Here is a 12,083-nt window from a genome sequence, read left to right on the forward strand (position 1 = left end):
CCCTTTATAAAGATCCCACGATGAACTTGTTCCATTATGTTCCTGTAAGCAAAGGCCAAGTGGCTTGCCCTCCCCTCCAAAATATTTGGCAGATGACAAATCTGCTGTCCCTGCTGTGTGTTATAGGGGTGKTTGGGCTGAGAGGGTCTCTCAAAGGAAGCAAAAAAATACTTGCTTGCACACAGTAGCAAGTAGCAGCACACTGCTGCACACAAAATTGGGCATTAACCCTTACATGGAGGGTTGCTAAGATTGCTCCAGGCAGCTTAGGTTGAGGCTACACTACGAAAAATTGCAGTGATCGCTCCCTCCCTTCCTTTTACTGGATGAAAAGTAGATTTCAATGAAATCCCTTCTGGTTTACATTGGTAAAGACGTACAGGATTCAGAAGCATTGGTTTGTGACTGGTGCTAATTGTCACCTCCAGAGGTGTGATATTATAACAATATTGTGTCCAAAATCAGAAAATAACTTTCAGAATAAATGACAGAGAATCTGTATTAGTGTCTTTCATGATTTATAAACTACTTGRATTTATTTATTGTTGACAGGATTCAGACAATCCTCCAAAGGTTTCTGACACAACTGCGCCTCATGCTGTAGTCTTGCATGATTTTCCTGCGGGTAAGTGCATGTGAAAATTTTGGAAGCTTGTTTTGCTCAACACCTTTCAACATGGGAATTTTCTTAGGAATTGCAACTTAAAAATAATCAGGAAGCTCAACCTGCAAGTTTTGCATGTGAAATTGTTCGAATCCATGGACTCAGCTGTAGTTGGGCCAGTCCTTTAGTTAAACTAACTTGTTGAGCAGTGTGTATTTAAAGCTTTTTAAAAACGAGTTCCACTTTTGACTGGTRTATTTATAATAAGAAGGCTTTACTTAGAAAAAATTGGTGCCTGTGACAGCTGCTTTAACTGAAATGATGCTGTCTTACAGAGCATGCTGAGGACTTGGAGCTTCATTCTGGAGACATCATTTGCCTTCTGGAGAAAATCGATGCTGCGTGGTACAGAGGAAAATGTGGGAATCGCACAGGGATATTTCCTGCCAGCTTTGTTAAAGTAGTTGTATGTAGGCTTTGTATATGTTGCTATATAAGATCCTGTTGTATTTGTTTTCTGGTTCTAGTTTACTATAGCTCCTGTGTGTTTTACTCCATTTGCTGTTTCTGTAACCTCTTTTCCCTCTRGCAGCATGAGAAGACATATCAACTTGTTTGCATGGTATTAGAAAGATGCTTGCTTTGGCAGCCCAAGCTTGTGGTCTAGGTATTATTTTCCTGTTAATTTTAAGCCACGTGGGAAAAGTATAGCCCTTACTCGAGCCCCTTTGCTAGCCAGGGTAGTTTCTCTGGGACTGTAGACCAGGTTATTTTCCGTAGCTGCATTTAAGAATCAAAATTCAGCAAGGTGATTGCTTTTTACYCCCTCTCTCCAGGCGTATCTCTCGTTCTTGTCCCCTTGATCTATGCCAGGATCAGCACTTTTACAGCCAGGTWGCGTCCTGGATCAGGGTAGCAATTTAGCCCAACAAAGCATTTTTTTCCTTTCCAAAATTATTTTTCACCTGAATCAGGGCCCTYAAGTGGCTCGCGGAGCGGCCCTGCAGATGGGCGCGCTGGTGCGGTGCAAGGAGKCCGTTACTGCAAGCGAGCAGCGTAAGCAAGGCCTGTTACTGAGCAGGACGCTTGGCTGTAAGCTGCAGCCAAGAGACAGGTGCTGTTTTGGAGCCCAGCGGAGAGGAATCGGGCAGCTTTTGCTGGACAGAGATACAGGATGGTTTAATGCCTCCAAAATCTGGCTCGGATCTGCTGCCTGCCTCTTAACGTTTAAAGTCCCCCCCCCCGCGGCAGCGCCGAGGGCCGTTGTGCTGCCCTGACCAGCCCCGCGGGCCTGGAGGAAGGCTGAACTGCCACCAGGCTGCAGCTGAACACGAATTTTTGCAGACAGCAAAAGTTTGTGTTCAGCTGGGGCAGCTGCCAGAAGGAGGTGCGAACTRCTGCTACACTGAAAATACTAAATATTTGGTAATCATCACAGCATGTTACATAGAGTGTCTGTTTAGTTTGTAAYGGTATAATTGTAGAGGAATTTTAGCACTTGAAAACTGACCAAATAAAAAGTTAGACTAGTGATTAGAAGTAATGCAACAAYGCTCAAATTGCTTCCACAAGAAAGATTTTTTTTTTTAGCTAAATCAATTGGCCTATTCTACCCAACCARTTTAATTTGAAAGTTCTTCTTACTGATGACTAGTAAATAAAAAGACTATGTTAAAGCAATGGAATGAGTATTTGGGAGCAAATTCAGCATTGATACAAATGTACAATTTCATAAAAGCAAGGGAAGACGCTTTTCAGACTTCTGTTTTAGTTTTGAAAGGTAATTGCTCTTTGAGTACAAAAGTCTTTTGTTTCAACAAAATCTTAAAAAGTTATTAGGGAAGGAGAACAAACCTAGACTAATTTACTGAGTAAATTCCAGTTCCTGCTCATGTGTGTCAGAGATCTGATCTCAACACAAGCTCTCTATACGATACAATATAGCGTTTTACAATATCGAGCTGAATAGTAGGTTGATGTCTGAACATCCAGTAGCAATACATTATTATTATTTCCAGTAAAACTTTCAGAGCACAACTAACATTACCTTGTCTGGCAAGAGTGTTGCAAAGATTATTTTTCCTATAAGAAAGCATGATTTCATGCAGTCCTCCCCAAGAGCTAATGAAAGAGTCTTGTTGTTTTTACRGGCACTAGCTTATGTGACAGAGAGCAGTGACTCAGGACTCCTAGCTGGGGTTTGTAGGGTTATAGTCTTACCCTAAATCTCATAGGCTGTCCTCCTTATCATAGCAAAAATACAGTTGCAGTCCTCTTGTGATATGCACATAGTGATTTTATTTTAATCAAATTTCTCCAATTCCTGTAATTAGCATGTGGTGCCTAGCTGCAATTGAGATGAAAACAGTTACTTTGTTTTTTTCCAGACTAACCTTTCCTTGTATACAGCCACTGCATCCRTACTGAAATGGGGTGTTTTTGTTTTGATGACAGATGGCAAATGCTGGACTACCAACCCGAAACATCTAAACAATAATTTTGTCTATTGTGAGATTTTTGTGCTAGTAGATAATACCGCAATTATCAATTGAAAGTTTGGTGCTATGTAGCAGCATCCAGTCCTATTTTCTGTCAATTGCCCATGCAAAGTAGAAATATGAAAACATGCCAATAAGAGAAGCATTAAATAGTGCTCCTTGTTTGCATGAGATTGAAAAATGAGAAATCAGCCATGCAAAAACAAAAAGCTCAAATATGACCATATATCAGAATATGTTAGTGATGATGTGGTGTTGCATAGATGTCTCAACTAGAGCTGATGCTTGATTGAAAATAGRTTGTTTTAATAATGTCAAAGTTTATTATAGTAGTTACATTTATGTATTTTGTCTTATTAGATTGATGTTCCAGAAGAAAACATCAGAAAAAAAATACACTGTTCATCACATTGTAATAAGTGAGTCAGATAAATCTTACCTTTTTTTTGACTTGATTTACTAGAAAGTAAAAAGAAAGATAAATTGTTGGAGCTGGTGTCATCTGCACTGAGCTTAATGTGCTTAACAGCTTCCTCACCAAAATATGTTTTAGTGTTTTGACAGCTTAATTTTTTAAAGTTTATGAAGTTTTAATAAGGCTCTTGCATGAAGTAGAAGATAAAGAGCATCTCCCATAATTTATCCTGAAAATTATTTAGAGAAAAGTTGAAGCAATTTGATTAACTTCAGCAGCATGGCACTCACCTCTTTCCTCCCACGTTGTGAGTAAGAGGGAACGTTCAGGGCTCATTTGACAGAACAAGAAGAAACGGACCAGAACGGAGCTGTACTTGAAGTAGAGAGCTCGRTCTAACCTTAACGTATTGTCATTATACAGGTGAATCCGAGATTCTCTTAGATCAGATTTTTAAATGTACTAGGCTATGCATCAAGCACTTCGTTTGCAGGGTTAAACACTTTGATTTGATTGCGTACAACTTGTAGTAAGAGTTGTGAACAAGGAATAACTTTGCATAATATTTCTACTCAGTGATGGGTTATTAGATTTCACAACCAAGTGAAATTTAAGCAGTGATTAAAGTGGAGTCAGGCAGAGATGACCCATAATGTGAGTCTTCACTTTGGTAAAACCAAACAACCTTACACAGCTGGAGCTGGGGGCTAGTATCAGTGGAACTGTTCCAGTGGTCCTCTTACAGTTTGACTGGTCTTACCTAAAATTTTATTTTTAAAAGCTGCTCTTGCAACTAAAAATTAAAACAAAATAATACAGCTGTCCTGAACCTTTTAGGAAGGAATGACTGTTCTATCTTCAGTGCATTCTTCTCCATTTTAATGAAGAATATCTGTCATATTTTGCATAATGTTGCCTTCTTAGTAATAAGTAGACAATAATATAATACATAGTTTTTCTTGTTTGTACAGAGGCCCAAGATGTGTTGCACGCTTTGAGTATATTGGAGACCATAAAGATGAGCTCAGTTTTTCAGAAGGTGAAACTATTATCCTTAAAGAATATGTAAATGAAGAATGGGCCAAAGGAGAGCTCAGGGGCATGTCTGGAATTTTCCCCTTGAATTTCGTTGAAGTAATTGAAGATCTGCCTGAAACAGGTATGAATATGTTAGCAAACCTGGAAACATCTTCCTCAGGAACCCGATTTTTTACTGCGTACATACAGGCAGTATAAAAGGATATAGGATAGAAGTCCAAAAGGACAATGTACAGGGGAAGGAGTTGGAAAGAGGAGAGAAGACAGATAAGAAACAGTAGGACTTAAAAGTTGTTGTTAGTAATCACTTCAAATATTCTAAATTTCCTTAATTACTAACATTTTGAAAGTCATTCATTGCTGCTGTTCTAAGCTGTCCTTTGCTACRTAGGTCCAAGAGCATCACTGAAGAACAAAGTGGAAGTTTCCTCTTCCCTTCCTCAGGTAATAGAATTTTATAGGCTGCAGCTAGACTTTYCGTAGATCTTTCATGGGTTTACGCAGACTTTCTGTTTTAACGTTAGATTTGCTGCACAGCTCTAACTTGCATATTTAATACAACTCCCACAGTTGCATAATGTTGCATGGTTACATCTAGAAATTTGACAGTTGGTATAAGTTGATAAATTCATAACTTCYTGTAAATTAACATAAGTATATTTTTATCCTTTGCACCTAAAACAAGAAAGCGCTAATGAGGACTTCACTTAAGTATTGTTGTAGTGGATTAATTTTGCATTTCTTACTAATTCTGTCTCCAGCCAGTAATGATAAAAGGGAATACTTCTGAGTATAGGCAAATTTCTGTGATAATTACTGAAATGCCATTCCAGTCTACAGCTGCGGTGACAGTATTATATGAGGGGAAAGTCAGGATACTCAAGTCTCTACCTGTGCTTTCACCAGAATTGAGGAGCTTATGGTCTCCATTAACACTTTGGAAATGAATTTGTTTTTTCTGTTCTCTTGAATAGAACAACAGACATTCAACAGAGTGGTGTGAAGCACTTCATGATTTTACAGCAGAAACCAAAGATGATTTGTCCTTTAAAAAGGGAGACTGCATCCAAATACTGGAACAAGTAGATTCAGAGTGGTACAGAGGAAGACTGAACGAAAAGGAAGGGATTTTCCCAGCAGTTTTTGTTCAGACCTGCTCAGGTACAGTGTTTCTACCAGAAGGCAAATCATTATTTCTTAGATCCATCACATCACAAGCCATGTGACACCTCTGATATAATGTCCTAAAGCTAAACCAGGTCCTGAACTGTTATTGTAAATAATGTCAATATACTGCTTTAGACATCAAGTAATCCAGGGGCGTGTGATACAGATTCTGAAAGAGTTAAACAGTTTGGTTTGGGCACAGGCAAAACAGGACCATCATCCACACTCTGATTCACTTTCACTCATGTATCTCTTGAACTGTCTGCAGCGGGAATTCAGGGCTATAATTGATGGTGAGAGCCGGAGGCGCTCTCGGCTGAACAGAAGCACTACAGCAACTGCTCAGGCTTGCCACAAAACTACTGTAATTCTGTTGGTGGAAGAGGACTTTAACTGCTTGCTCTCTCAAAGCTTCTGTTTATCCCTAAAATCCATGTAGTCAAAACCTTCACAGAGGACTCAATCACATTTTTCTTTTATACATTCTTTGGAAGTAAAGCCATGAGTGAAATTAAAGAGGGAATAAAGTCCACCTAACCAGCAGCAGCACACACTAAGTGCAGCTGTACGAAGCCACTTCATCTCCAAAGAGGTAAATATAGCTTTCATTAGATACTGCCATCAGAAAGTTTAAGAAAATCAACTTTAAATGAAGTCCCTTTATAAGCAGAGCACGAGGATGAGTTAGCACTGTAAAATGAACTGGCAGCAGTAGAGAGTTTTATTTTTTTTCCCAGCAGGACACTGAATTTACTAAGTATCAGCGGTGGGCACTGTGCTAGGGAGAGACYACAAGAAGGACAGGAAACTTCTCCAGAAACAAAGATAGAGTTCACTCCAATCCAAGTAACTTATGTGTTCTCCATATTCTGCAGCCAGAGTAGAGATGTCAAAATCTCGAGGAGGAAAGAAAGGAAAAGCCAAAGCTCTTTATGATTTTCATGGAGAAAATGAAGATGAGCTTTCATTCAAAGTAAGTATCTATCTGTTAACCAAATTTTTAAAACTTATGGTCATAAAGAATGCTTAAAAAAACTGATTTGTCTATATTAAAAATAGACTTAGAATGAACCAAGCTCAAAGAGGAGGAWTAAATACTAATGCATTTGGTAAAAAGCCTTTCTAAAAGTTTTTGTCCTTACCAAAACTTCAAAGATTTCATCAATGTGGAACAGGGGAAGACACTGAAAAAAGGTCAGGAGTCAGAGTCTTCTTCAGGCTTAATTATTCTAGCAAAATACACGACAAAACAAAAACATCCTTATTTTGCAGAACAGCTATATTCAGTTCTTGATTCGTTGATACAGTTAAAGGAGCCTTTTGTTTAATTAGAAGGCAGCAGAGAAGGTGTGATAACAGTGAGCGCGCCAGTGTTGACAGCAGTGGTGGCTCCAAGGGACACCTGATACAGGAAAACTCTGGGACTCCAGAAGGGTTTGGCAGCGCRATACATACTTGCTGTGGGAGCAGGCAGAGCAATGCAATTCTTGCTGGATGCCTAGGTAATGTTAAGAAGCAGGAACATGAAACAGCATGTCATTTTAGATYCAACATCATGGCTTAGATAACCTTCTTCTGAAAAGCATGTTTCTTGCTTTTATCAAGACTTGACAAAAGTCAAGTCACTTGCTGACTTGTGAAATCAGCAGACTTTCACAGCAGGTCCAAAATAGCATTTATTGCAAGAATATACTCTTTTTTTTTTATTTTCTAAGGCTGGTAAAGTAAATAGTTTCTGCCTTAGGAGTTTGCAACACTGAAAGGATAGGTGATTCTTTAAAGAGGAAAAGGAGGACTGAGGTACTAGAAGAAAGATGAGGGTTATGATAGACCTTCAGATGGAGGGTGGGGCTCAGGAAGATGAAAGTGGGAACGAAGATCAAACAAGACCTGGAGTTTATTTGAAAGACCAGCCTGAACTTAGACTGCTGCATCCCTTTTGGAGAACTTGTACTGAGAGCAAAGCTTCCRAGGGCTGGAAATAATGGGACTAAATTGAAATAAAAACTTTGAAGCATTCAAAGAAACACTTTAGTAAAGCAAGACTACGCACGAGCCGTGCATAAGGCAGCAGCCTGTAGGCTAGCTACCTCACCTAAAGTGCTTGAGCAACACAAGCTGTCTAGCAATACTATTTTTTTCTTTACAGAAAGTGGTGGTTTTTCAACATGTGACAGATGTTTGCTTACCCTAATACAAGTTACAACCTTTTTTGGCAAATACAGTCTCAAAGAGGTCTAACCACCAGGAGAAGAGTCTGACCTTGTCCTACTCGTCTTCCGTTTGATTGATACGAAGCGCTTCTGAGTAACATCAGCTTTGCATGCATTAACATTTTACAGTAAGCTCTCCTGGCTCACATTACTCGTTCTCTTGCAGGCAGGCGATACGATAACAGAGCTGGAATCTGTAGATGAGGACTGGATGAGTGGAGAGATGCAAGGAAGATCTGGGATATTTCCCAAAAACTTTGTTCAGATTTTAAAAACACCATGAAGTGTTGCCTGCCTTCATACTCCCTGCATGTGGGAGAGAATGTTTCCCATCCCAGAGGCACAGCAAACAAGGACATCGCCATATTTTGACTATCAAAATGTTTTGCACTACTTTTTCTAGACAGTCATACCAGTATCTTGAAGTCAAATAAGAAAATTTGTCTTTTGTGACAGTGTATTTAGTCGTGCTTTGTGAATGCTCTGAGAGTAAGTAAAAGCAGGATATTTAGCAGATGCCAACTAGAGAAGTACTGTGGTAAAGTACCATTTTAACTTAAATTTTTAACTTGTTCTTAACATTCTAATAAGTTTACTATCTGGTAGTACATTTATCATGTATAAAGTCTGCATAAAGTAAGCTTCTTTGAGCTTCTTTAAAAACTGTTTCTTAAACCTAAATTAAAAAATAGTTTAAAGATATAATTACAGCATTCAGTATGTAGATGAAGTTCAATATTCAGGTTTTATTACTGCTCAACTTCCACACTGAAGTAGAATCCACTTGTTTTATGACTTAGAAGATAAGGAAGATAACTTATCTCTGCAGAAAACTATTCAATCTGAATGACGGAGAGAAAACTCAGAAGTGAATCCTTGTGTGTAGTATTCTTCTGTTCTTAGATTCAGCTGTTCGTACAGGGGGATTGGAAAAGCAAAACGTTTAAATTTTACTTCTTGATAGCGTTTAAACCAGTGTGAGTCATCTCTTAAAACTTTTTTTCCCTTTCCCTGCAGTCCTTTGCAGTTGTAGGTTRTTTTCTCCAACAAGGTTTTCTTCAGCCTTCTTCTCCCGGCTGAAGTGAGCTCAATAAGCAGCGCCCAGCACAAGCTTCCTCCGATCCCCTCTCTGCGGTAGCTTCACTATTTCAGSTATTTGTGCCCTCCCTCCTCCTGTACGTACGGGGAGAGCCGCTCTTCACTCGCTCTGCGTTTCATCTGCCACTTTTGAGCGCTGGAACATACTTCAGTAGTGCTATTCCTAGCCTTAACATGAAGGATGGGGAACAGCCTCAGTTTTAGCTTTCAGCAGCCGCAGGGTTTAGTTTTCAGTTTGTTACCATGTACCAGCCATGCTGAACGCCACTATAAATGGGCCTTAAGGAAAAAAGAAACAGCTGGGGAGACGTTACTTCAAGAACCACTGAAAGAACAATTTAGTAAAAGTCAGTGTGATTTGAGCTACATCATAAACTAAAGCAAACATGATTGAGGTAGCTTCAGATTATAGGAACTTCGAGAAGTAAACTTCTTTTTCTGATGCTTGGCTCCTGACAGACTAGTTTAAATGTGTCTTGATTACTAGCTAAGTTACTGGATTAGAGTATTTTTTTTWAAAAAAAGTATGTATAACAACAATGCTGCAGTTGGTTGTTTCAGCATTGGCAGTATTGCTTTGCTCTTGTGCCATAAGAAAGGAAGCAGTAAGTTGTTAGCATGAGGCCTTAAGAGATGCACGTGACCCCTTTCCCAAGAAACAAGTATTTTTTTTTTGCAGGCTTGGAAAGTCCAGGCTGCCAAAAGGGCCAGGAGCCGAGTGGCGTGCGGAGGTGGTGGGAACCAGAATCATCACGATTGACTTGGGCTGGTTTAACTTAGTCATGTATCTGCTTAAAGCTTTATCGCTGGGAGATCCAGGCGCGGCACCGAATAAGTACAGCGGCGGCGGGCTGGGCTGCGGCTAAGCTAGTGTTGAAGCRGGGGTAAGCGAGCCAGCCCGAGGGCAGCCCCCCACTCTGCACCCCGGCCTTTCTGGGGCCCCAGGCACGAGCTTTCAGCCAAAACTCACCCGTGTGCTGTTCCAGAAAGCTGGAAACAAGACAGTTTATACAGCTATTACTCGATGTTACCATACGAACGACCCTGTCCTGCGCTCCTGTGGAATCAAACTACAACGTAAATCCACATCTGAGGACAACCCTTCCCACTCCCCAAGCTTTCCTGTCCGGAAAGGCCGAGGGTTCTTACTGTTTATTCAGAGATAACATGCATTTCCTTCTATAGGGCTCCAAGGAAGCAGAGAGATAGAGGTTTCTGACTGCTGCAAGCCTTCTCAGCCACAAATTTTCAGTGGATCACCCTATTAAAACATGCTGCTTCACCATGACCCCGGCAAGGCACCTCTTGAACCTCTAGTAAGCACAAGAGGAGGAGAACAAAATAAAATAAAATAAAAACCAGAATAACTAAGTCCTCCAAAGAGGCGTGTAATCATTGTGAAGGTAGGTGAGGGTTAAGTGTACGCTTACTTATTTTTTTGTCTGGCAGTTTTCTAAAACTTTGATACAAGTCTTAACATAGAAATAAATTTTTATATTTTTTCAATTTCCTCTCCCCCTATTTTTATAATTGTATATTGATCRGTTGTTTTTTTAACTTATGTTAGGTGTTTAAATCTGTGCCTGTCAGTAGATAAGCCCGCTCTGCTTTGCTTTAATCCTCTCCTCCTTATTATGTAGGGCTAGAAGAGCAGCAAAGCCTGATACTCAGAGCAAGGAGTGCCATCTGGAGGCTGTTTGCATGACTGCAGTCAGCTAAAATCTCTTTTTTGTTAAAATTGAAGGAAATTAACTGCTTGGCTTTTACAGAAGCCTAATTTGTAGAAAAGTAGGAATGAGGTCACAAATCATAACTGCAACATAGTAGCAAATCTCAGATGTAACCTTGAAATTCAGCTAGGGCCTGATACATTAGTATGCTAGAGAATGGTTTTGATTCACTCGAGGCTTCTGTGGTTTGACCCATCCTCTGAAAATACCTTCAGGAGGAAGACTTTGTTTTGTGTACAGATAAGTGTCTTAAGTGAATCTTTGCAAGTCCATTAAGTTTGTTATGGTACCACTGTAAATTAAAAATGTATTTAACCAGTAAAATTTTTTTTATAATTAAGTCATGATTGCATTTTTATCGTCATCTGTTGTGGAGAGCTGAGCTCACCACATGGCATAATGGTTTTATTCTGCTTCGATGTTTAAGGAAACAGCTAAAACTATAAGATAGTGCAGTATTGCATCCCTTCACAAATAGGCCACAACCCCAAAAGGCTCCCGACAGCGTGAACGCAGTTTGATCAGGCCTTCAGACTGAGGTGCGTCGCGCTCGCCCCCCGCAGCGTCTGCGCTGTTTGCTGCCTGCGACCACCTGGCGCCGCAGAGGGGACCGCACTCCGCTCGCACCGCCACGAGGTTGCTCGGGACGAAACCACGGGCCGAGCCTAAGCGGTAACAGACAGAAGCGATCGGCAATTCTGCGCGCACCTTCCGTGTGCTCTGCCGCTATTCACAAACCACGATCGGCTGGCTTGTACAAAAAAACACAGGAAATGGAAAAATTTTTCCTTCTGCTTGCTTTTCTTCTTTTACAATCATTTTATAAATTTTATCATTTACCTAAAGCTCCTATATGGCAGTGCTAGCAAATAGCTTATTGTTTAAAAAAGAACACCCACAGCATGAAACAGTGAAACAATTTTGGAAGTCAAAAAGTTCTTTTTATTTTCCAGAATGCTCTTGCACTAGCCTTTCTGCATGATATACTCACACTAACAAATGCAAGGAAAAAAATAACTGTGCAAAGGATACAAAGTCTGTGAGATGCCTATTTTCAAAGACTACAGGCCAGTTGCAGTCCTTCAGGATTTGTTTGACAGAGTTACTACTAAGCAGAAAAGATGAAWAAAACACTGCCACGATCAGGATAAGGCTCTCAGACACATCTTAYTCTAATACTAGACTTGTATATATACATACATACACACACATCTACATTAAACCTTACTTTAGTAGGTCCAAAGATTTTCAGCCTCATCTCACTTAGACTAAGTCATGGGTTAGTTTTTACTCCAGTGAAAATTTTTCAGTATCATTTTT

The 12,083-nt window shown here is 39.9% G+C and overlaps 1 protein-coding gene across 2 annotated transcripts in view; it reads left to right on the plus strand.

Annotated features, from left to right (window-relative positions):
* Positions 1-11,103, plus strand: part of SH3D19 (SH3 domain containing 19) — a 65,237-nt gene extending 54,134 nt beyond the window's left edge. For both annotated transcript variants that reach the window (XM_085313161.1, XM_085313162.1), the window contains exons 13-20: positions 553-625; positions 940-1,070; positions 3,463-3,521; positions 4,489-4,676; positions 4,947-4,999; positions 5,530-5,716; positions 6,598-6,695; positions 8,102-11,103. In XM_085313161.1, coding sequence (XP_085169287.1) covers positions 553-625; positions 940-1,070; positions 3,463-3,521; positions 4,489-4,676; positions 4,947-4,999; positions 5,530-5,716; positions 6,598-6,695; positions 8,102-8,218 — 906 coding nt within the window. In that variant the 3' untranslated portion in view covers positions 8,219-11,103. The remainder of the gene's footprint in view (positions 1-552; positions 626-939; positions 1,071-3,462; positions 3,522-4,488; positions 4,677-4,946; positions 5,000-5,529; positions 5,717-6,597; positions 6,696-8,101) is intronic.
* Positions 11,104-12,083: the final 980 nt, after the last annotated feature.

The sequence above is a fragment of the Rhea americana genome, unplaced genomic scaffold, assembly GCF_003343005.1.
Source record: "Rhea americana isolate MKP2758 unplaced genomic scaffold, rheAme1 scaffold_38, whole genome shotgun sequence".
NCBI lineage: Eukaryota > Metazoa > Chordata > Aves > Rheiformes > Rheidae > Rhea > Rhea americana.